Source organism: Callospermophilus lateralis, chromosome 6 (assembly GCF_048772815.1).
Source record: "Callospermophilus lateralis isolate mCalLat2 chromosome 6, mCalLat2.hap1, whole genome shotgun sequence".
Lineage (NCBI taxonomy): Eukaryota > Metazoa > Chordata > Mammalia > Rodentia > Sciuridae > Callospermophilus > Callospermophilus lateralis.
The window spans coordinates 23,544,349-23,570,605 of record NC_135310.1 but is presented as its reverse complement, the minus strand read 5'-3'; the positions used below and the strand labels follow the sequence as shown (position 1 = coordinate 23,570,605).

The 26,257-nt window shown below is 36.7% G+C and overlaps 1 protein-coding gene across 5 annotated transcripts in view; it reads left to right on the top strand.

Moving 5' to 3' along the window:
- The window catches only part of Utrn (utrophin), a 508,059-nt gene that overhangs the window by 414,547 nt on the left and 67,255 nt on the right, over nt 1–26,257 (top strand). For all 5 annotated transcript variants that reach the window (XM_076858171.2, XM_076858170.2, XM_076858169.2 and 2 more), the window contains 4 exons: nt 1,355–1,433; nt 4,322–4,382; nt 17,846–17,907; nt 20,196–20,270. In XM_076858171.2, coding sequence (XP_076714286.2) covers nt 1,355–1,433; nt 4,322–4,382; nt 17,846–17,907; nt 20,196–20,270 — 277 coding nt within the window. The remainder of the gene's footprint in view (nt 1–1,354; nt 1,434–4,321; nt 4,383–17,845; nt 17,908–20,195; nt 20,271–26,257) is intronic.

Below are 26,257 nucleotides of genomic sequence, written 5' to 3'. Positions count from 1 at the left end.
TTTTCTTCTGCTCTATTTCTGTAATTCATTATCTTCATGTGCAGAGTCCTGTAGCCTATCATGATTCACTTCTCATTCTGTTTCTTTTATGGGTGTATGTTATGTTTTAAAAAGAGCATTCTTTTTAAAGAATGCTCTCTCTTTCCTGTGATCCTGGTAACTGCTAGAGCTTGGATGTTAGTTGTAGGTTGGATAAGAAGAGAAAAAGGTATGCTAGCAGTTTGTGTTGTTAAATTTCAGGAATAGCATCTTTACTCAGAAAGTATGTCTTTTGATTTTTTTTTTATCTTAATAAAGTACATTCTAAAGCATTTTAAATAACTAACCAAGAGAAACCAGAGCTGCCCACTGAGACAGACACACACAAGTTGCCCACTAATAACAGCTGACTTATTCAGGTCTTCAGTATAAACACAAATTTCATTTAAAGGCAGCTGAAAATAAGGTTGTCAATCTACATGGATCAGCTGACTAGCACTGCATAGGCAAAGAACATGGAAACGGAAATAGAAATGTCAGTAGGCTGTGTGCAATCATTATTGATATATGTTTAATTTCTCAGTATAACAACTTTGCATTTTTATAATGTGGAGAACTCATGGTAGACTCTGTGCAAGCATAGAGGACATAAGTCTACTGGTATCCTATTCCTAGGTAGAAATGATCAGATGCAAACTTTTCAGAAAATCAGAAGACATTCCATACTTACCTGTCTTTATGTTTTGTGTTTCTTTCATTTCACTCAATCATTCATTTCTCTATTGTCTGCATACATATCTATCCATCTATTTTTTCCTGTTGGAGTACTGTAGGCTTCTTTTGTATGTGCTTTCCATATTACTTTTTACCATTTTTTTTAAAATAAAAGACAGATGAGTAGTCTCTGATCCCATGACCATACCTTGACTTAAGGTGCCTTAGAAGCTGCATACGGCCTGAGAAGGGGTTATCTTAACAGGGCATGGATTCTGGCACCAGATGACCAGGGTATGAATGCTAGCATTGCCACTTGCTATTTTTAACTTCTTGGATAAATCTTTGTGTCTCAGTTTCTTCATTTGTAAAATGGTAACAAAAGAATACTTATCTAATATGGTTTTTTTTTTTTGAGAGAATCAAAAGGGTTTATTCATAGAAATTGCTTGAAAGAGTACCTGGCATTAATAACTATTACTAGATACCAGAAGTTGATGGTCATACTGTTATTTTGATACCAGAGGTAGAGAAGGAATTTATATAGTCAGTAATATCTTGGATGATAGCATCATTTACTGTAGTACTTAAATCAAGAATATTATTAAAGACATTGTCTTAAAATCAAGTTATTTCATCTGGCTTGTGTGTATTTGTGTAGGTTTCTGTGGAGGATCACCTTAAACAGCTTCAAGAGGCCCATAGAGATTTTGGACCATCCTCTCAGCATTTTCTCTCTAGTAAGTACTAATAAATTTGAGTAATCGTTAATTGAATGAATTAGCATATTCTTCCACTTTCATTGGAGATGTCATGTTCTTTTGTTAGGTAAGGAGATATTAACACTAATTAAGGTGTTGTTTATTGCTTATTATTTGTTACAGTGTGATAATAACTGTTAGATCGCTGAAGGGAAACACAAATGAGTTTGTTTCTAGATATGGTTTTGCACCTGGCCATTTGTTATGATAAGTAAATATAGTATTATGTCACCATTGTTTTGACATGTGCAAAGATTAGGACCTTTTCACACAAAAAATCCACTTTTATATTTTAAGATATTAATGATTTTTCCTTCATAAAAGTGCTTATTGGTTTAAACCACACCTGTAACTTTTAAAGTTACAAAAAAATTCTCTATAAATCTTTAAATGAGAATATTTTGGTTTATTAGACTTGCTGCATTCATACTCAGCTATTTTTCTGGACAAGTATTACGGATTTAGCAAAGCACATATGTAGATTTTTATGAAATAGTCTCCAGCTGGAATTTTCAATTTTATGTACAGTCCATGAGATCTTAAATAAATAATCTGAGCTTGTATTTTATTTATTATTCACTGCTGAGGATACGAAAGAGTCTAGAATTTAGAGTTACCCAGATTGAGTTTAAATATTCATTCTGCCTTTTATAAGACCTGTGAATTTCTGAAAGTTAATTTCTTGGTCTTAAAATACCAATATCTATCCTCTGATTACCTTGAGAATTAAATGAAAAAGCATATCAAGTTACACAAAGAAGCTAGCCCAGTTCTTGGCACAAATGCTTTCAGTAAATATTAACTCCTTTTCTTTCATTTCCTTTGGCAAATATATGTAAGAAAGCAATTTGTTTAATTCCATTTGAGTAAAGTTTAAAACTGAGGGCAAAGTGTGTTTCTCAATTATGACAACTTCTTTATATCAATAACCACAGAGAAAAATGAAGTATAATTCCATGTCTCTACTTAATTGATTACATTTGTATTTCCTCTTAATCCTTTTTACTGCTTTAATTCAGATTAGAGGTAGGCCTCTTCTGTCACAATTGTGAGAATCTTCCTCAGTCATTCACACACACCCCTCTTTAGCTTCTCAAAGTTGAGCCGTGAGGTATTCCATCTTTGATCAATGTGTAGTCCTTCCTGGTATTCTGGGTCAGGATGCGTTTTTTAGTTTGAGTATCACCAGTATTGATAATATAAATAAATTTACAGTATACTCATTAGGTATTAAGCACTCCAAGTTTCTTAAACTTAATAGCATGTGAAACACAAAATTAAAGGGGAAATGATAAATAATTGAGACTCTAAATTCTAAAGATCAGTTATCTGTTTACATTAATGAAACCCTACATTTTCACCTCATACCCACTCTTTCATTAAAGAAATTAAGCTCACATTCTTTAAGAAATGAAATATTGAGAAATTCAAGCACATGGCCTTTTATTGTCTAGTGCTGATGGTCCCAGGAAATGGAAGTTACTCAAATCAAAACAATTATTAAAATGAATGGAGAAGTATAAACAAAATCTCAATTAGTAAATTTTATAATTATTATCCCTAGCTGCTTACAATCTTTGGCTTTATTATATTTCTTGGAGTTTAGCCACTGTTATAAAAGAAGCCTGTCTAGTTAGGCACAATAGAAAAACTGACCCATTAGCCTGGTGCCAACACTGAAATGAGGTTGGCACTAATGAGAAACTTAATGTACCTAGTTCCTCATTTTCATCCCCTTTTTGTACTTTCATGAACTCTGTTGGAGAAGGGAGTGCTTACGTGTATAAAGAGGAAGAAAACCTGCTGGACTAGTATTAAGAAGTATTGAGGTCCCATCTGAGCTCCACCCTGTGTTTCATAGTTAACACTCATTGGAAAGTTATTTTACTTTGATGAGCTTAGCTCCCTATCACATGGGACTTTAATATGTATCTTGCTGGCTTTTTGCTAAGGTTTGAAACTGCTTAGCAAAGTTTAGAATGCTATATATTTGTAAGCTATCAATGTAATATAAAATTCAGAAAAAAAATCATTGGGACAACTGACTACATGAAGGTCTAGTGATATTTACAAATTTGTATTTGATTTTATTTACTAGTTCACTTAGCAAAATTCTTTCATAGTTCAAGATTCACATGGGTTACTGTTCTTCAATAAGTCATAAAATAATTGGTTTATTGTAGGAAAAACAGTTTTTATAAATAAAAAGTAAATGGAATTGTAAAAAAATTAAGCAACTCAGTTAAAAGACATACAATCTCAATAATAGTAATTTTTGCTGGAAAAGTAGAAGTCCATGCTTTCTGTGCATTTCAGATGATAAAAAAGTATCTGCACTTCTGCTCAGATGATTGCTTGGGTTCTTTACAACCCTTTGCCTATTTTTATTTTTCCTTTATGTCATGTATCTGAATTTGTTTAAATGCCATCTGTATCCAATAACCATGCCTGTGATCATGATGCAAAGTAAAGAATATTGTTAGTGATCTGGAAAAGTCAGGCTGGAGAAATCTAGTTTGGATATATAAATTTAGTCTGAATATAAAATGTATACAATTTCCAGATGGCACTAAGTTTTAAAGTATAGTGATTATAAACAATAAAACCTGAGTTTTGAGGAAGTATTTTTATCCACAAGTTCAGTTAGTTGGAATTAGAAATTGAAGTGGTGTTGTTTCTTCCCTCACTTCAAATGAATCTCAGAACTGTTCTGTTTGGCTTAGTGCATTTCTTAATTATAGATACTGAGCTCAAACACCAAAGCTGATCACATTGGATTTGCTGTAAACTGTATTCAGTTGCTTTTCATTAAGGTGAGAGGCTTTTGCGTTAGCCGTGTTTCCAATCATCTCCCTTTGTTTCCTCAGCTTCAGTCCAGCTGCCATGGCAAAGATCCATTTCACATAATAAAGTGCCCTATTACATCAAGTAAGTTGATTTTAATTCTCCTTTATGATACCAAGACAATAAAGTTTTATTGATAACATAAGAGGTGCCCCCTATAACTTTGAAAAATGGAATTCAGTTCTGTTATCTGAAGGAAACTAATAATATATTTAATATTTGAAGGAAATCAGTTTAATAATCAGGGTGATATTTGTCCTTGGTTAGGTTTTCTTTGTCTTCAGGAAATTTCATCTGCATTAGTTGAAGCTCATCATTTTTTGTCGTCAACATAGCTTCTCCTTTCTTTGTATCATTTCTTCTTCTTATGTGATATTTTATATATTTTGTTTAATGTACTCAGCATCTTAGTAGGACTTGGTCCTTGGCTTAATCTGTATAGTGTATAAGACAGAACAATGCAATACTACTTCTGTAATCCCTTGAATCCAAGTTGGTAAAGCAATTAACTTACAGTGTAATACAGAGAGGTGTCATAGCTGACCTTGTTTTGTGTGTAATGAGAACTGCATCATAATTGTGAGAATGCACTTTATCAGGAGGCAGTTGTGTCTTAGATTACGTGTGTGACTTCAGACAAGTTGGGAAAAATCTCTGTGCCAAGTTTCCTCTGCATCATTTCTAAAACAGGGTACAGTATCCCCAAAATCCATGCCAATGCTAGTAAAGTACATTTCTGGAATTACTCTTCCTGAAAAAATTTGTGTGTAAAGTCAATCTTAGTGAAATGGTATTTGGTAATGAGTCTTTTCTTGTAGTGTGAAATATGTTGTCAGGTTTAAAAGAAAAAAAGAACTGTGGCCATAACATTTAACAAATATAATAAGCAATGTATGTCACATTATCTTGTGACATTTTAATATTTTTATTTAAGCACAATGTATGTATACTGAGCTGTGATGAATTTGAGAACAAAGGTATCAAACCAATTGATGGGTGTCCAAGTTGTATAAGCATGAATGGAAAGAAGAGACTGACCGAATTGGCATATCTTTATTGAGAGCAGATGTGATAATCGAATTCAAATGAAAAACTTAAAAAAAATTTACATTTGTTTTCCAAATGATGATGATGATAGTAATAGTATTAGAGAACTTTAATTTGCTCAGGCAATTATTGACCTGAACTGAATGATACAGTTTTACATATATATCTGAGGCAAGCTCAGTGCTGCATGCCTATAATCCCTGCAATTCACGATGCTGAGGCAGGAAGAGTGCAAATTCAAGGCCAGCCTCAGCCATTTAGTGAGGCCTTAAGCAACTTAGTGAGACCCTGTCTAAGTAAAAAATAAAAATAAAACCCAGAGATATAGCTCAGTGGCAAAGTGTCCCTGAGTTCAATCCCCTATACCTCCCCCCCTCCAAAAAAAAAGATATAAATCTAATGCAGAATAATACCTCTTTCCCAAAAGGTTCCCACATCCAATCCCTGTGAATGTTAGGTTGCATAGCAGGGGAGAATCCAGGTTTCACATCAGCTGAAGAATTACAGAGCTTATCCTGATAGACGCAATGTAATCACAAGGGCCTTTGAAAGTGGAAGAGAGAGGTAGGAGTCAAACCTCAGAGAGAGATTTGAAGATGCCACTTTGCTGGCCTTGAAGATGGAGGAAATAGAACATGAACCTGGCAATGCAGGCAGCTTCAAGAAGTTGGAAAAGGCAAGGAAATGGTAATCATGTAGAACCTCTGGAGAGGAACATTTTGCCAGTTATGATATTACACATGGAGACTTTATTGTGGCAGCAATAAAAAACTAATGCTTGTACTGTATAAAATCTAGATGCATATGCAAATTTATTAGAATTAATTGGTTCAATTCCTAGAATCCTCTACCATCTTATTTTTTAAAAATAAAAACTTGATCTAGTAAGATAGATTTTTGTTTTTTACTAAAGAAAATATTTAACCTTAAATATCTTTCTTGCTTATGTTTTATACAATAAAACACTTGATTTTCTATTTGATTTAGGACTTTCAAAGTCAAACCTTAATGTTACAGTATAAGGGATATCTGTATGTCTGATCAGTTTTATATGGCTGAGGATTAAATAGTATATGTCAGAATTTCTCTAATTTACAATGTTTATAAATTCAATAGGATCTTGTAAGGTTTATTCTTGCTCAGCCTGTGAGTTCTCATCAGGCACTTGGTACACTCATGAGTTCCAATCCATCATTAAAAGTTAGTTTATCTGACATCTTATTGGCTAGAGCTATAACCAGGTTTGGAATATATATATTTAACACAAGGATGCTCAATATTTTTATGATGACCTTTAGAACTAAACCATCCTAAAATATCTTCTACATCCTCAGCAAATGACTGAATTTTCTTAAATATATATACTTTCAGTGTTAAATGATGTCTTTTCAGTGTTCAAATATTTCAAAAATTTTCCCATCTCTATAGAGCAAACTTTCCTGTTTTTATAAAACTTATTTAACCAGGATCTTTTATTCCTTGTTCTTTTGTATAACATAATAGTTTATTTCCTCATAAAGAAGAAACATCACACTTAGGTGGTAGAGTTATAAAAGCCAGTATTTCTACATGAAGAATTGTTTTTGAAAACAAAATTTAATTTCTAAATAAACTAATAAGCAAATGAATGAATGAATGAAAGGCTTTTAATATACATTTTCTTTCTTTGTTTTTTGGCATGGCTGCACAAGTGAATTGAAGAAAAATGTTAAAAAGAAATTAAGCATAATTGCCATGCAGTTGGAATTTCCTGGAAAAATTTTAGTATATTAATTTGGCCAACCAAAAAGTAATTTTCAAGTAGAAATATTAGATGTTTACAATGTTTTGTTTTGTTTTTATTTGTTGGTTGCTTGCAGTCCTGGGGATTGAACCCATGGCCTCACTATGCTAGGCAAGCACTCTACTACTGAGCAGACCCCAGCTCATTTTCAATGTTTAAATACGTACTTTTGTAAATGTGCTGTAATGCTAGAGTACAGTAAAAAATAGTAAAAATGTTGAAAGGAAAAAGAGGACAAATTATTTTTATTTTAATTTTACAGATTGGTTAAAATATACTTTGGTGGCTTCCCAATGCATTTCTCTTTTTTTCTAGGTAATTTTTATTAGTATTTTAAGAATAATTAAGTATATTAAGTGTAATACAGAGAGTGATTCCATGACTCATTTTTAGAAAATGATTAAATATAATTCTGAACTGTAATAGTATATGTGGCATGAATCCCTTCATTATTAATATGAAGGGATTATTATTAATATCTGTTAGTTTTTCCATGATAATAAAAAGACCTGGGATAATAAATTTATAAGGAGGAAGAGTTTATTTTGGCTTACAGTTTTAGAGGTTCCATTCCTTGATTAGTTGACTCCATTGCTTTTGGGCTTGTGGCAAGAGCTCAAGTTGGGAGAAGCAGGTGGAGGAGCAAAAACTCTCATCTCATAGCCAGGAGGCAAAAGTAAAGAAAAGGAAGGGTCTGGGGTCCCACAGTGCCCTTCAACACAAGGGCCCAGTGACCTGAAGACCTCTCAGTAGGCCCCACCTTTTAAGATACAAAACCTCCCAACTGTGCCAATCCAGGAGTAAGCCTTTGACATGTGAGCCTTTGGGGGATATTTACATTCCAAACTATAGCAGTATCTTCAGTTGGAACATATCTTTAATTATACATGCTGCCTACAAGGAAGACTTTCTGGATATGCTCTGGTTAGTTTTTTTAAATATAGTCCAGTGACAGCTTAGGTACTATGAGTTTAAGAAAACTTGAAATTGGCTCCTATTACCTTTATTTTATATATATATATATATATCTACCATAAAAGCCAGATCTCTTCCATTGTGAATTCCCAGTTTATTTTTGTGTTTTGGACAGGTCATTCATGTCTTCAGCTAAAAGTTAATATCCAGGGACTTTGAGGGGTAAAAATAATAATTGATAAAAGTTTTGTTTGAACTTTCCTCATATGTCACATTAATCCTGTGAATGTGATTCCTTCTCATTTTATTCTACAAATAATAATAATAATAATAAGAAGAAGAAGAAGAAGAAGTAGTAGTAGTAGTAGTAGTAGTAGTGGATAATAATAATAATAATGATAATTATAGTAAATTCCATTTTGAACACTGATTTGTCAGACACTATGCTGAATCCTGGGCATTACGTGAATAATTTATTTTAACATTTAAAGGAAAGAGTGTATAGTGAAGTATAGTTTTATCATTGCCCCTGTGTAGTAACTGATAAATACATTAATAAGTAATTAATAAGTATACACAGAGTCTGCTTGAGATTGCATGTCCAGTAAGTGGACAAAGTAGCATTAAACCCAGGGACTGTTCTAGCTTTAGCCTGCTATGCAGGTCTGTCCCCTATATTCTGAAATTTTTAATTACATAGAAAATTTGGCTAGGAAAAGATTATGTTTAGGAATGAGAAGAACAGTGAAGAAAATATGAGCAAACACCTTTTCTTTCTTGCTGTACACTGGTTATCATTTATTACATACCCACTATGTACAGCTGTTTGAGGACAGAGCCATTACTTTCTCTGATATCCTAGCCTTTTCCAGTGTCACTCTGTCTTTGTGAGGGCCTTTCCACAGACTAATCTCTATTATGTATATTTAAGAAAATTTCATACAGTGGTCTGGTGGTGGATTGGGGTGCTTTTCTAGAGATAAGAAAGTATTGCTCTCTTACAATCCTGCCCGTAAGACCTTAAAGGAGTTCTGAGGTGGGGAGATGAATCGTGTAGTATAGCCCTCTCCATTCCCTAGGCAAGGAGACTTCTGCCACCAAGTAGAATTCTGTTTGTAAGATGGGAACAAAGCCCTGGGTCTTGCCACCTAGCTGGTGATCTGCACATCCAACCTGTTGGTGATTGAGCCTGTTGAGTAGGGTGTAGAAAGGATGGTTCTCCTTTCCTCCCCATGGCATCTTCTCCAAACCCCAAATGCTTTACTTTTCAGTGAGTTTTAGACTTGGTACAAATGATTGTCCTACTCCTGTGACTGGGCTTCCCCGACACAGTTTGACAGTTCCAGAGCTCCATTTCCCTAATGGCATCTGCAGTGCAGACGTTAATTCTTTATAGAATTCTAAGTGCAGTTTACAATCTCATATTCAGTTTTGACATGAACACTTTACTAACCTGCAATTACATAGGCCACACACATCACATTCCCTAAAGCTGGCATTACAAAAGCATAAGGCATTAGCCAGAATGAATTGATCCTACCTGTAAGCATCATGATCTTGTGTTTCTTTCCCTTGTTCTGACTTTCCCTTTGAGTAGTTCTAAGTCAGAATTTTCCTCTTGCCTGGGCAAAGTGGCACATACCTATAATCCCAGCAGCTTGGGATACTGAGGCAGGAGGATCGAGTTCAAAACCAGACTTAGCAACTCAGCGAGGTCCTAAGCAACTCAGCAAGACCCTGTTTCTAAAATAAAATATAAAAAAGGGCTTGAGAGTGTGGCTCAGTGGTGAAGCACCCCTGGGTTCAATCTCTGGTACCCCGCCCCCCACCCTGCAAAAAAAAATTCCTCTTTTTACTACATTTCCTTTTATGTCTTTTTTTTTCTATTCTTATGCTCATTATTGATAATCCTGCCAACTTCTTTTAGATCTGCTTCTTACTTCCCAAGGCACCCTTCTTTCTGTCTTAATCCTGTAGATTGTTGGGGGTGGGGAAGAAAAGAACAAAGAAGTTTATAGTTGTAAATTAAATCTTGGGGAGCGGGTAGTTTTTTTTTTTTCCTTCCAGTAAACTTATGTGTCATTTGCCTATACTACATATGTTTGTCTTGGTAGAACTACATGTGTTATGTAGAGGAAAGAATTCATGAGTGTTTTATAGAAGAATTCTGGCCCCAGCTTGGACAATATAGGTGGAAGGTAGAATAGTCATTCTCTAAATAAGGAGAGAGAAGACAGCTCCAAACGGGAAACTCAGATTTATCCTGCCTAACATGAAAGTCAATGCAAATAAAGATACATGTGTACCACAACAGCAAAAAACACTAAAGGGAATTTTATCTTTAAAGGTTATGGAAAACTTATCCCAGAACAAAATGTGCAACAAAAGTATAATTAACAATGAAAAATAAATACATTTTTCTCTGAAAGACTTATCATAGCAGTCTTTATTTTTCTTCCTCCTTGTCAAGAGAAGGGATAGTGTCCTTTTGGTTTGAGATTTTTTTAAAGTGGAGAACTCTTGGGACACACTGAGAATTTCCTTGCAATTGTGGAGCTTGTGTTTGGGGTTTTAATTATAAATAAATTAAATAGAATATAGGAAAATGTACTGGAGAGTCTGTTTTCCTAAGAAATGGTCTGTGACTCTGTCTTTATTGAAAATAAATATTTAAAACTCATGAGGCCAACTCTGCTGATGAGGAGGTAAGAACGAAATTGCCTTGTGAAAGAATGTAAGCACCTGGGGATCACTAAACTTCTCTTGCACTTGGAGGCAACTTTAGACAAATGAGCATACCTTGGCCAGCTAGAAAACCAAACAGCAAGCGCACAGCCTGCCTGGCAGCAGCGGGCAATCAACAAACCATCCCTGGGAGCTTTCTAGTATGTTTACCGGTGTCCTGGGTTATTGAGATCGTTCAGGTGGAGTTGACGTTGTCTTCATAAGATAGTACTGACATGAACATTTTACTCACCCACTCAAAGAAGAAGTCAGATCAAAAGTACTGGTCAAAAGAGAGCACTCTCTTTCCTGTCACTCATTTGTACCTGGCTGGGGCCAAGCAGTGGAATGTTGGCTTGGAATCTTCTAAATTACTTAGGAATATTTTATTCTAATAACACCATCATCCTTCCTATACAGTTTGATTTTAGGATTAGGGATGCAGCAAATAAAGGCCTGCCACTCGAGGAGGATTGCCAATGGGATCATGAAGACAAGAAAAAACATACCTAAACTTCAGTTTATAAAGATTGCATGTTTTACACTGTTACTAAAATTAACAAGAGTACAGAATAATGGTTAAAAACTTAAAATGAATAAAATATCTTTTTCTGTGCTGATTATAAAGTAAAATAATACAATAAAAGTTTCATGTAACTGTATAAAAAATTAAATTAACCCCTAATTTAAAAAAATGTGTATAAATGAAAGAGATAAAGTATAATTTTTTAAAGTGCACATTATAATTGCAAAAAAAGGAAACCAAAAGGATACAGGACAGATTTAACTCTGGTATGAACATAACCCTGGTGTTGGCCCCCTCGGGGAAGTCAGGGGCATACAAGACTCCCCAGCACCTGGGCATTCACAGCTGACCTGCAGGTCTCTTGAGGAAGGTCTCAGCCTTCCCAGTCTGAGCATCAGAAAATGGTGGTGGAGCTGGGTGCGGGGGATAATGTTCTCAATAGGTTCTAGGTCCAAGTAGCCCCTACAGAGGTAGGGGCTCCTTTTTGTTTATCAAGTATGTGCATGTTTTTACTTTGAGACAGTCTTCCAGTGCCCTAGAGACAAGTACCTATCCCTCACACCTCGGCATGTCAAATTAGGTAATTAATTCTATCACTCTGTTTAAAAACAAACATACAAAAAAATTGGTCTTATTGTTTTGAAACAATGTTCTACAACCATGTTTACAATATTTGGCGTTCTGTATTTTTGTATGCACTATAGCCTATTTTTTACATCCCTGTACATGCTTGTGTATTTGGACCTACTCCCAATTCTCCCAATTGTTTCTTATACTTTGTTTTTTCATTTTGTGTGTCTTCATTATCATGAGGAGATAATGGCACTTTTCAGGGAAGATGTTATACCTTCATAGTGGTTTACTCTCAAGCAAGATTTTTTTTTTTTTTTTTTTTTTTTTGAGACAAGGTCTAATTGTTGTCCAGGTTGGCCTTGAAATCCTAGGCTCAAGCAATCCTTCTGCCTCAGCCTCCCAAGTGCTGGGCCTACAGGTGTGCACCACTACTCCTGGATGGCTCATGTATTTTATCTGAATTTTGAACAAAGTTCTCTTTTACTCCTTCAAATGTTGACATTCAGACTTTTTTGTTTTTCCTTAAATGTACTCCTGTGTCTCCAAAATATTATCTGAGATTTCCTGGCTTTGAAAGTGTGGAGAACAGATGAAAGCGTTTGTGGGGTATTTTAAAAGTTGCCTATAACCTGAAGACCCTGTAAGTCACTTGCCACAAAGTTTCCTCATCTCCTTCCCCCACCCCGGCATCTCCCCAACACCCCACAGCCCACATACAACTGGGTGAGGACTGACATTACCCACAGGGTGTTTCATTTTCTTCATTTAATTTGGTATGAAGTGAAACAAAGATTGAGGGTTTTTGAGCTGAAGATAAGTAAATCACCTCTTAGATCTTTAAGAAGGGATTATTCAAATAAATGATGTCACCAAAATTTGCTTTTACTATTTATATTATAAATCTAATATAAATAGTCTGAATGCAGAAATGATTAGTTAGACACCCTTGCTTAATTCCTAGATATAACTTTTTAGGCATTATGTAAAGTGGATATTTTCAAAGTTAACTTCATTTTTCTATTTCTTTTAAAAGCACCTGTCACCTACTGTACTATCTAACTTGGGAAGTTTCTCGCCTCATTTCTGGGTAGCAGCCATTCCACTCAGTTGAAAATGTGATTTTGAGCGGTGTGTGTGTGTGTGTGTGTGTGTGTGTGTGTGTGTGTCTATGTGTATACATGACAGTTTAACAAAATTTGTATTCTGTCAAGAATAGCTTTACTGTTCTATAATGTAGCACAAAGTTCTACAGGAAGGATCTGGGAAGAATCGGCCATTGATAGGACAGTGATACTTCTCAGTTACAGGAGAGAGGAAGACCAATGGACAGATGGAGAGAAGATTACTGACGTAGTAGTAGGAAGATGAAGGAGTCCTAATCTAGTGGTTTTTAGTTTTTCAATGAAGTGTGGGGTAAGGTCAAATGATACTAAAACAGGGAGGGAAAATTAGTTTTGGTATGGGAAAGAAGGCTTTACTTGGAAATTACTTAGACTCTGAGAAAGCAAGTTTATTAGGGAATGTAGTGCAATTACCAAGAAGTTGGACATTTGAGATTTGAATCAAATATTTAAAGTAAAATCAGTCTGAGTAATTTTCTTCGGTTATATTCATCCACAGCTGCTTAGGTTCAGAAAAGGCAAGTAATTTAGTAGATCCAGGCCTGGGATTTGCCATGGGTGAGAGAGAAGCAAGAAGATGAGGTTGTTTGTAATGATTATAATGATGGACTGTGGGTTCACATTTGGATAGATTCATCAAAAAATACTTTTAAACCTTAATTTTGCAAATATACTTCCATTTCAAGAGAGCAGGCTTATAATCAGACCATCTGTGTCCAAATCCCATTTCTACTACTTTCACATAACCTTGGGCAAATTATATAAGCACCTGCCCTAGTCTCCTTCATCTGTAAAATGGGGAGAGGACTGTCACATACATCTTGGCATTTTACTGTGGAGTGAGTTTACACGTAGAAAAATTTTATATGTAGAAAAGTTTTCGGGCTGGGGATGTGGCTCAAGCGGTAGCACGCTCGCCTGGCAAGCGTGCGGCCCGGGTTCGATCCTCAGCACCACGTACAAACAAAGACGTTGTGTCTGCCGAAAACTAAAAAATAATAAATATTAAAATTTTCTCTCTCTCTCTCTTTAAAAAAAAAAAAGAAAAGTTTTCTACATAGAAAAGCACAACATGAGCCCTAGAATATTAGACTATTACTGTAATTAGCTGTGTACATTGTGACCTACTGTGTCATCTCTCACTTGTCAACAAGGAAGGCTGTTTCTCTGTCACTGTCTTGTTGCCGAACAATATACTAGTTCTTTTTCTCACATTTGTATTTTTTAATTAACTCCCTCCCCTTTATTTTTTTTTCTGATATGCCTTTATCTTTATAATTGGAATGAAGTGATAAATAGCAAACTTCACAGAATCCAGTGTAAGCATAAAACTAGGTAGGTAGGAATGAGTATATTTAGCTATATGTCAGTTTGGGGGCAAGTAAGATGCCTTCTGATCATCTTCTAAGGTTTCAGGGGGAAAAAATAAGACTAGTCTAGTGAAAACTAATGGGTTTTAAAAATATCTTTCCCAGAGCAGTTGTTTGCCCAGAAATCAGTATCTTCCCAATTGATCAAAAGTATCTGTGATTTGCTATTGGTTCATCACCTCTTGTAGGCCATTCTATTATGCAGCCTTTGAGGTTTTGTTTGTATACTGTCTTATTTGTATTTTACTTTCTATGGCTTCTTAGAGTATATTATTCTGAATAATAACAAGTAGAGGCATATCCTGTTTATTAATCTTAGTCGTGTAATATTTCTTTGAAGCCCATAAAGTGTGGGGATTATGTATTATCCCAACTGGGAAACTTAAGAGTAAAGGGGCACTTTTAATAATCATATCAAGATACTGACATGTAATTCCTGTATATAGTCCAGTATAAAGAAGGACTGTCACAGATGTTGAAGGATAATTCACAAAATATATGCAAACACATAAACAGCATGAATCAGATATTACATTTAACTCATTAATAAGAGAGAAACAGGAGTTATTAGCAGGCTCCAAGGAGAAGACAAAGTACTACAGCTCTAGAGTCAAATAAAGAACCCAAAGATGAATTTACATAAAGATGTAAGGCTGACTAAGTAGTCTGTATCCACCCAGCAATAGCCAGTTGCATTCCAGGGACACAATTTACATATCCATAGACATAAAACATGCATTATTATCACTTTTCTTCAGTTTACAGAGTTTAAAATAGCTCAAAGATAATTTAAACTTTACAGGATACTGTTTTAGTCAGCTTTTTCTCTGTTGTGACTAAAGAACCTAACCAGAAAAACTGTAGAGGAGGAAAACTTTATTTGGGGGCTCATAGTTTCAGAGGTACTCAAATCTATAGATAGCAGTCTTCATCCTGGAAGATTATGGTGGAGGCAAGTGGCTCACATAACAATCAGGAAGCTCAGAGACAGAGACAGAGACAGAGACAGACAGAGAGAGAGAAAGATCTCCACTCACCAAATACAAATAAGTACTGCAAAGCCATGCCCCAATGCCCCACCTCCTCCAGCCACACCCTACCTGCCTTCAATTGGGTTAAGGCTCTATAACTCATTTCTCCTATAAACTTCTTACATTGTCTCATACATGAGCTTTTGGGGCACACCTTACAATATATAAGCTCTAATTTTTTGCACCCATCAAAGGCCTTTGCAGTCTGTCGCTACAAAGGCAAAACTGGGATGGCTGGGCACCTTCCTTGGATGTCAGCTATTCTCACTATTGTTTGCTTCATAGATTTTGGACTTAACTGCTTTGTTAGATTTAACTGCTTTGTTTAATTTTTCATTTTTTTCTTGGACTGATTCCTGTGCCTATTGCCTTTTAATAAGATTTTTAGTAACAAATCTATAATTTTATATGCTAGTTTATCAAGCTGCCCAATATTAAGCTCCACTCCCATCTCATATTTGAGATTAGCTGGAAGCTTGGCTGTTGTTATTTGGGGGGTTGGGGGTGCTACTTTGATTCTGTTTTGGTTGCCTACTCTGGGAGAAATTGGAAGCATTTTGGCAAGAGTTGCTGAGCAATCTGCAGTTATTCAAATACTTTGAGCCTTTAGGTTCATTGTGGGTTTTGTTCTAACCCCCTTTTCCCTCTTAAAAAAGAAACCTAGCGGCCAACAGCATCTACTAGTTTTTCTTTTTTTTAACTGTTATTTTGTAAGCTGCAGTTTTACTTTTGCAACCAGAAGCTGTATTTATTTTCAGCATTGGCAGTTTTGCCTAATGAATCAACTGGTATTGAATTCACGAAAGGAGATGCCGGTTCCCTGTCTCCATCTGTTTGCCAAATGTGTGTGTGTATTCCCTCATTCCTGGTACACAGTGGTGTCACTCTAGAGAGCCATTAGCAAGGAGTGTTCGCCTTGAATTCTTGGTCCTCTGCCGACCCGATGGTAGTATTTCCCCCTCATGGCTCCACAAGGGTTGTGTGAGGTGAAGCTGCACACCTGGGGTTCTAGAGGGAGCATCCTTTTATTTGTGATCTATAAAATCTGGCCCTGCTTTAATGAGACCTTTGGTTTGGTCCTTGAGCCGTGGTTCCTTCTCTCATCGTGGAATGTCTGTCTCTGTGGAGTAGTGTTGTCATGGGGATTGAAGTCACTCAAAACACAAGAGGAGTTATGCACTGAATCTTGGTAGGCTGAGATCAGGAGCCCATGGCGGCATATTGGATTAACGCTACATTTTTAGCAAATTGTCCTTTAATTCTTGTTGATGTTCTTTCTGATATTCTGCATTTCTGCCAAGCTCTTGGCCATACTATGTGTGGTAGAATTTAGATCAGAAAGCTTGAGTTCCTGCCCAACAGTTTTTAGAGAAATGTAGATATAGATTTAAAAAAATTTTTTTTTCTTAAATTTGCTTTTATGAATATTTTAGTGTCATCTTTCTTGTATAGTGTGCTATTTTACTTAGCTTACTAAACAGAATTGAGTGTCATCTAAGAAGTCTTTGGAGTACTATTAAATGTTATTAATCTATTCTGACCTAGATAAAGGGGAATAAGCTATTTTTAAATACGAGGCCACTAGCCCATCAAAGTTATGAGCTGTTTAACACACACACACACACACACACACACACACACACACCAAGGGACCTAATTTAAACACTACATTTACCAGTTTTACCCTTATCTTATTCCCCCAAAGACTTCCAACCAATATATGAATTAGTTTTGGAATTTACAGAAAAACAAAACTGAAAATGTGCTTTAAAGTGAAGAATAAGGATCCGAATGAAGTGGCTCAATTTGTAGAAAAATAATAATACTGTTTACTGAGGGAAACTGAAGTAAGGGGGCATAAAGAAGAGGGGCATAAGGTCAAAAGAAGAAAGAGGTGTCATGCCAAGGATAACCCAGAATCCCAGAAAGGGGTGAAAGAGCAGATTTGCTCCTAGGAAAGAGACCTAGGGTTGAAGAGCAAGGATCTTCATAGACCAAGAGGTGGAGGTTTATTCGGAATTAAACTCTTCATTTCTTAGTCTTTAGAAATTCGATGAAGACTTCTAAAGTGTAGTGATTCTTCACAGCACTTCTGCTGTCAGAAGATTTGTTCTGAATGAGAATCTATATCTGCTTAACTGGAGTGGAATTATCCTGGACTGTGGATTGATCAAGCCTGGGGCCAAAGGATTTGTGACAGTCATTCTTTATATCTACGTTTTAATATGTAGTTGCAATTCTTTTTGACATGGGTAAAACAAATGGCTTTTCATTTGTCTATTCATATGTCTATATTTGCTCAAATGAAATTTCTTATTGATGTTCCATTAATGAGTAATAATTGTTTTGCATGTTTGTTTAAAATTTTTTTGGAAAATTCTGTTTGTGTGTTTTATTTGTGAATTATATTTTGTTGTGTTTTGCTTATTTTGGGAATTTTTCTTTTTGTTCCCCCAGCCATCAAACACAGACGACCTGTTGGGATCATCCTAAAATGACTGAACTCTTTCAATCCCTTGGTTAGTATTATTTTGTTTAATAGTAAGGAATTAACCTGAATAGGTGAGAACTGTATATTCTTCAAAGGAAACTAGTCACTAGTTTTTCTTATATGGCATATAATATGAAAAGAATCATGTCATTGACACTTAAAAGCAGTTTAAGGCAGCACACACCTGGAATCCTATCAATTGCAGAGGTAGGAGGATCCAGGTTTGAGACCAGCCTGGGTGACTTACAGAGACCCTGCCTTAAAAAAAAATTAGGACTCAGAATGCAGCTCATTGGTAGAGGGCCCCAAAGTTCACTCCCCAATACCCTCCCCCAAAAGAAAAGCAATTGAACTTCTAAAGGCAGTGTAGTAAATAGGTATTATGAACATATTAGTTGAAAGGGAGCAAGTGAGAAAAGAGTACATTTACTAGGGGAATGTAATTGTACATTTTACCTCCCTCATATTGGGTCATCTTAAACTTTGGCTTTGCATGAAAAAAAAAAAAAAAAAAAAACTGGACTCAGTGGCCCAGGCCTGTGATTCCAGCGACTAAAGAGGCCAAAGCAGGAGGATCATGAGTTCAAAGCCAGCTTTAGCAACTTAGTGAGGCCCTAAGCAACTTAGTGAGACTCTGTTTCAAAATAAACTATTTTTTTAAAAAAAAGGGGGCTGTGGATGTGGCTCAGTGGTTAAGCATCCCTGGGTCCAATACCGGGTAACTCCCAAAACAGAAACTTCCAATCCACTGCTTTAAATTTTCTTTTAGCTCTCTTTTTATTTAGCAGATTTTATCAAATTAGCTTACCCAATTTCATTTTAAGTCATGAAAAGGTAGATTCATTTTAATATTAAAAATTGGAAGAAAACACATTAGATGCTCTTTGTTTTAATTGCTATAAACTATGGATTTCAGTCGATCACTTGGCCTATTTCCTTCAGGTTGGTCCAGTGATTTTCAAAGTTTCTCTTTGGGTAACTAAGACGATGTTGGAGGTACCAAGCATTCTAATCCTCCCGATCCCCCTTCAACAAGTACATTCACATCTCTTAAGCATTTGGCTTCTTGCATGAGCTTACATTTGGTAGGAAATGGAGTGCAAAATCAAATAAGCAAGAGAAAAGCCACTGGTTTGCTTAGTCTGGAAGAGAGGGGGCCAAATTTTGATGTTATACGAGTTTCCCCGTAAGTCTGCTAGTGTCTGATTCTCTGTTTTTAGGCAACAGAAGAAGAAATTAGAGTAGCCTTTATTTAAAAGATGTAAATATTGATCATTGAATCATTTCAACCAGATTCATAGAAGGTCTGAAGAAGCAAATAAAATGGAAGGAGTGTAGAATAGATCAGCTTTATGAGTAGTGAGATAGCTTGGTGGACAGACAACTAATTGTCCTTGGGGACAGTGCCCTGGAGGAGAACCCCTGGAGCAGGAGTGGAGTGTATGAGGTCTTAATAGTCACTGCGCTTCCTTTTCCTCATCTTTCTTCTTTTCCTGTATGAGGCCAGAAAGGTGTGATCCCTTTGCTCATCTGTCGTGAGGGTTGTGGCTGATGCTCCTGTAACACAGACAGGTTCACTAGAGAAAAGCAAAACAAATGCATTTAGTTAAAGTTTTACATAACATGGGGTATTGAGAAATGAAGACCCAAAGTCCCTGGGGAATGGAAACTTTCGATGTTTATGCCTAGGCTAATGAAGAATGACAGCCATGTACCAGTGTGATTAGACAGAAGGGTCCAACTTAATGGTAATGGACTGAGAGGGAAGTTTGGGGGCCTCTCTGTTCAGATTTTTCTTGGCCTCTGAGTGGCATTTTTTCCTTCTACATATTGGTCAAGACACCTCATGTGAGAGTCTTCAGGGAAGGAGGGAGAAGATCAGAGACTGATCTTTCTAGGTTTTATGCCTTATTTTGGAGAAGAAAATTTCTCGTTTCCATAGCTTGCCAAAGGACAGGAATTCTGCTTTCTGCGACTTGCTTCAGGGGAGAAAGAGGCATGTGAGTCAGAAGGAATGGAGAAGGTCAGAAATCCTCTCTTCTGGGGACATTCTGATCTCCTTCATTTGAAGAACTTAGCGTGCTGAAGCACCTTACTTTGGTATTTTCTGCATAGCGTTTTTTAGAAATGTGTCTCCACTGGGTGCTAACCACCACTTAATTATTTTCCTAAATAGATGGGAAATTTAGGAGAAGGCTTTTTATTGCAGATAGACATAATGATTTCCATCATCCAGAGTAAGCAAATACATTTTTTAGCATTCTGTGGAAGTCAAATCATAAGCACACTCTTAAATTGTTCTTTCTTCCATTTCAGCCGACCTGAATAATGTACGTTTCTCTGCCTACCGTACAGCAATCAAGATCCGAAGACTGCAAAAAGCACTATGTTGTGAGTTATTCTAACAAAGTTCCTCACTCTGTTCTTTGGATTCCCCTCCCAACAAAGATAAATGGAAAGGGCGATGCATTTGCAGAGTTAATTTGATTTGCCGTGCACCTCACTCAAGGAGTTGGCTGTGTTTCTATAAATGCTTCATTATTTGTCCCAACAGAATGCAGGAGTAACACAAATGAACATATGCCATTCGCAGTTGGAGTACAAAATTAACCAAAACACAGGAGTAACATAAAAAGCTTTTTCAAAAATTAGCTGCCACCCAATTTAAAAGCATTAAATCATGAAATCACAGTAGTAGGTCATTGCCTTTTTACTGCTTTGTATTCATTTAGAAGTATAGAGCTCCAAACAGTTTATTCCCATATGATCATATATTAAAGAAACATTAATCACGTTTCTGATCCAAATGGGAACTTTTACCTTAGCAAATTAGAGAAAAGTCTCTATTTTCTTCTTTAAAATATCTTGGAACTTTTAGTAGTATCAACAAATTTTTCCTGTGGAGGGTTTGTTCATAGTATTCTGTGATAGATATTTTGCCAAAAGGTTATTTCCCCCCAACACAACATAAAATTAAATAGAAATATAAGTACTTATGATAGAGCATAGATTTAAGCCATTCATGGTTTTAGTTTTAATGATTGAGTTTAATCCAAGAACATTTAGGCCTTGTCAGTTGCTACAGAAAATGATGTTTGCCTATACTTTTAAGATAATTTGAAAAGTTTCGTGTGCTCTTGGTTTGCTGTCTTTTATTAATAGTTGTTACATGAATAGGTGGTTCAGTGAAACTAAAAAATTACTCTTAGAAAAATGATGTTGGGGTTGAAAATTTTACTCTTTAAAAATTAATAGAAATTAACCATTCAAGCTGCCTACATGAGAGTTAATAGAGATGTTCAAGCATTCAAGAAAACACCAGCACCAAGCTTTAGGAAAAAAAAAAAAAAAACCTAAGTTCTGTGTGGAAGAGAAGTCGAAAGGGTTGAGAAACACCTGCAGATAAGGCAGGAAAGGGAAGATGAGGAGACATTGATTCTTGAATGATCCACAGAGTCCCAGAGATAATGAGCAGGCTCTCGTGGTTACAGCAAGTGTCACCAAATGACCAGTGCAAAAAAATGGGAGCCAAGACGCTCCAGTAGGGCCCTGAATGTCAAGTGAGAAGAGAATAGAAGTAGATTATGAACACACAGAAAGGGCGTTCAGTCCACTCAGCGAGTCTGCAGTGACAGCAGTTTTGAAAAAGGGTCAGCTGCGTGTCCACTACCCAGCTGACAGGTCTAGAAGGGCTTCTCAGGCCTGATGAGCTATGAAATGAGGACACATGACTCAGCCACAATCTCCGCAGACAGAAGCCCACTTTGTATCATTATGAACATGGGTCCCAGTTTTTTGGTAATACTTCTGGGTGGATAAGCATGTTAACGTGTTTGGTGTTTGTTTCTGTTGATTCTTGTGACCCTGAAGAAAAGCTCCCTCTTTCAGCTCATTTTTAAGCCTGAAAGGAACAGAAGAGAGACTGCTACAACTTCTACACTAAAGGTCATTTTGTAGTGCACAGGGGAGTGCTGGGTAGTGTGGGGTCTTGAGTATTCCAGGGGACAGCCTGGCCTGTCTCTATGTCCATCTCCTACACAAAGAAGCCACTGAGTCTTCTTTGCCATTGCCTTTGGCCTCCTCTGGGCTCCAGTCGGGGCCTGTTTATGATTAATCGGTTCCTTCCTCTCCCATCTTCTTTGTTTACTCAATATGTTCTGACCACTCGCGGCAATGGTCTGTAACCCTTTATTCCTCCCAAATTCTGTTAAAAATTTACCTCTTTCGGAAACATTTACAAGCAAATCCCACCTGCCTCTGATTTCCCTAGTGCTTTATGGTTGCCTGTAATGACAGTTTCTCACCTGAGCAACATATGCCTGCCTTATGTGATAGAGTCGTGGTCCAAGGGTTCAGAACTGCTGTTGGTCAGGGTCAGCTCTCATGCTGTGCAGATCCACCCCCGGTGTAATGCCTTAATAAGGGAGCACTCTGTGGCTGTTCTGCCATTAGTCACTCATGTTTAGGACTCCAAGATCGTATAGATGAAACAACGAGGAGAATGGCTTCTCAGGCTTAAAGAACTCAAATTCATCTGAGAATGTTGCATGTAGGCTCAGTGCCCCTGTAAGCAGATGTCTATTGCCCTTAGAGGGGAATGGCCTTCGCCTGGCCTGTCTCTATGTCCATCTCCTACACTTTGCTCCCCTGTGGACTCTCACCATTTCTTACTTTGCTTACTGAAATGGTAGACTTGGTATCTGCTCCTCCTGAAATGCTCTTATCCTAGCACTTCGAGCCTGTATTCATCCCATGGCTACTGTGTTCTCTTCCTTTGGGTCTCAATTTGGCTGCCATCTGTGTTTTAATTTGGCTCTATGCAGCTTCTCCCTGAAGCAGCTTACTCCTGCTGTGACATCTCATGGAATCTCTTCTTTCCTTCCATGATACTTGTCATGTGTTTGACTCAGGCACTAAGGCAGAGGGTCGTAATTGTTAATATTATATCTATGTACTTATTTGTTATCTGTCTCTCCAAATGAATTAACCTTTTACGAGAGGGATGAGTCTATGTTCTTCTCTACTTAGGGCTTCATATAATTTCTGGTGCAGAGTACAGGTCACTCGGGACATATTAAGTGAATGATTTGAGTTTGAAGGTTATATAGGACTGCACCAGAGATGTGTACAAGATTTATAGTAGCATTTTTAATAGTAAAATTTGTTTAATCTTGACATATTCATAAATGTGATATAACAGAGCAGCAAAAATCAATGAACTAGCAATTCACATCAGCATAGTAAATGTTGGATCTATAAAGTGGGATGAAAAAAATCAAATGGCAGAAGAAATTTGTACAGTTCAGTTTTATTTGTATATCGTTCAAAACCATGAAGAACTAAGTGTTGTACAGTTCAGTGACATATATAACCTTTAAAGAATTAAAAGTGAAATAGAAAGGTTAAAGGTAACCCTGTCATTTTAAGGGGGCATAATTAGGGAGGATTTATGAGAAGCTTCGATGATGTTGGTAATTTTCTATTTATTTAGCTGTGACATGGTTTAATTGGTACTTCTGTGAGTTTTCTTCAAACCACACATGTACTACGTGTGTGTGTGTATAAAGAATATATATTGTATTGTGATGTAAGGGCTTTTTAGGAACAAAGGATAGTGGAGAAGCAAAGGGAAGTGCTGAGGAGGGAACCAGTTCCTTTTATCATGAAGCTCATTTTCTTGAGAAATATACACAGGATTTAGGTGTGTGGCTAGTAACCAGGAATAAAAAGGGAGGGAGTTCTGTGCATAAGAAAGCAGAAAGTTTACGGATCATAAATCATCAAGCAATGGGGCCCGAATGGAATAGCTTAGCCATTTGCCGAGTATCCAGAAATTTCCTTTAATTCAGTGTCGGTCTGTTCAGAGGTCATTTCTTTCCTAAAATGTTTATTGATTCTTTAGCGTTTTGTTCCTCTAGTTCCCATAGTGTCATAGTTAGTGTTCAGATACTTTTTTTGTACAACCATCTCCTGTGTGAATTTGGAGATAGGGCCAAGAGGAGAAAGTATGCATTAGAGAATATTTAAAACAGATAGAAGGGCAGAAGGAACAGAAGATGAGTAGATGGTTTGCAAGAATGCTGATCAAGGCTGAGCTGGCTGGTGTTAGTGGGAGGGAAGAAAGAAATCTCAAGATTTGATTCACATGGGATACAATATCCCATTTTTCTGAGTATATAGGGTGCAGAATCACATTGGTCATGCAGTCACATATATACACACACTAATAATAATGTCTGTTTCATTCTACTATTCTTCCTATCTCCCCAACCCTTCCCCTCCTCTCCCATCACTTGTCTCTACCTGATCTAAGGTAGTGCTGTTCTTTTTTTTTCCCTCGTATCTTCATACATATATTTTGTATAACAGTGAGGTCTCCTTCCACCATCCATGCAATTCCCTTTCTCCCTCCCTTTCCCTCCCACCCCTCTTCCCTATGTAGAAGTAATCTTCTTCCCATGCTCTTCCTCTCTTCCCCATTTTGAGTCACCCCCTCCATATCAAAGAAGACATTTGGCATTTGTTTTGGGGGGATTTGCCTAACTTCACTTAGCAAAATCTGCTCTAATGCCATCCATTTCCCTGTAAATTCGCCATGATCTTATTATTTTTTAGTGCTGAGTAATATTCCATTTTGTATATATGCCACATTTTTTTTTTTATCCATTCATCCATTTAAGGGCATCTAGGTTGGCTCCACAGTCTAGCTATTGTGAATTGTGCTGCTATAAACATTGATGTGGCTATGTCCCTGTAGTATGCTGTTTTTAGGTCTTTGGGTATAGTTCGAGAAGAGGAATAGCTGGGTCAAATGGTGGTTCTATTCCCAGCTTTCCAAGGAATCTCCATACTGCTTTCCAAATTGGCTGTACCAATTTGCAGTCCCACCAGTAGTGTATGAGTGTAACTTTAAAAAAAAAAAAAAAAGAATTAATACCTGGGCACTGCCTTTGCAGGTTTTTTTTTTTTTTTTTTTTTTTTTTACAGTGACTTGGATGCAGATTACTGTCCTGGAAATAGGCAAAACACCCAGTTTGACCTTGGTTTTTGCCAGGCTGCCATCATGTGACAACTGCAGATATTTCTTACCAGTGGGCTACTGAGCCCAGGCACACAGCTTGGTTTTAAACTGTTTTGAGCTCTTTGTCTCTACTGTAATGATTGCCATTTTCTGCCTCCAGACAGAATGCAGGTTCAAGAAATTAATTGATCTCATTTGGAAGAAAATAAAGTTCTAATGCTGCCATCCAGGTTAAAAAAAAAAAAGAAAGAAAGAAAGAAATTTGGGTAGTACTGTTGGTAAGCTGATGTTGCTTAACTCGATTCTAGTAACTGAATTTTCTGCAAATCAGAATTGTAAAAAGATTTGAATGCCAATAAATTCCTTATTTTCACATCATTATGCCTGGGTAATGGCTTGTTATTAGATATTTAAATATAATAAAACTTGAAGCAAATTGAAAAAAAAAAGGAAATCTCAAGATTTGCAGCCTAGATTTCAGTGTAGGAAGATAGGACCTTTATTTGGAACATAGTAAGGTAAAGTTTCCTAAAAAAGAATGGTAAGCTCTAGTAGGAGACCCAGCAACAGGAACGTGGGTCTGGTGTTCAGGCGGGAGATAAGAAGAAAAGGGAATCTGGATTCATCTGGATAAAAGTCTTACTGAAGTCATGAAGTGACCAAGGGCAGGAGGCTTAGAACATTGAAGGCCAAGTGTGAAACCTTGAGCACCAGCTATATTTCTGTTTTGCTTGGGAAAAGGACATAGGAAAGTGCTAAGAAGGAACAGGCAAACCACTTCAGACCTAAAGAAAAGCCAGAGAAGCCCAAGGTCAGGTGTTTTCTGGCAGAACAGAATAAAGACGCGTTTCTACTTGATCCCCTGTGCCCCATGTGTGGGATTAAAGAAAAAGTGTGAAAGTTGGTTAGAAAATGATTCTGCTGTTTGTTTCATTTACCGCATGACTGGGCTGTCATTTGTCTCCCTTTGAAAAGAGAAAATCATAATTTTCTGTGATTTAAATGTAGTCAGTTCTTTAAAGGCACCTAAATGTGACACTCTTCAGGAAGATGTATGCTTGGCTTAGGCACTGAGGCAAAGTGTCAGAGTAAATCACTAAAAATTGAAGACATGATGGTCTATGGGATGTGGCAAATTACTGTCACAGCTGCAGAGTGCCTAACAAGGGAGACCTTTCTAAAGAAGCGAAGGACAGTTTGATCCAGGAAATGGTCTTTTTGAAATCTGGTCTGTTGTCACTTTATGCCATGTGGGGGTCCAACTGCAATGCCCTGTTGCTGGCATAATTAGTGTTGGAATTCTGAAAACTTAGGCCGCTTTGGCAGCATTTGAATGCATTTCTTTGTATCTGGGGGG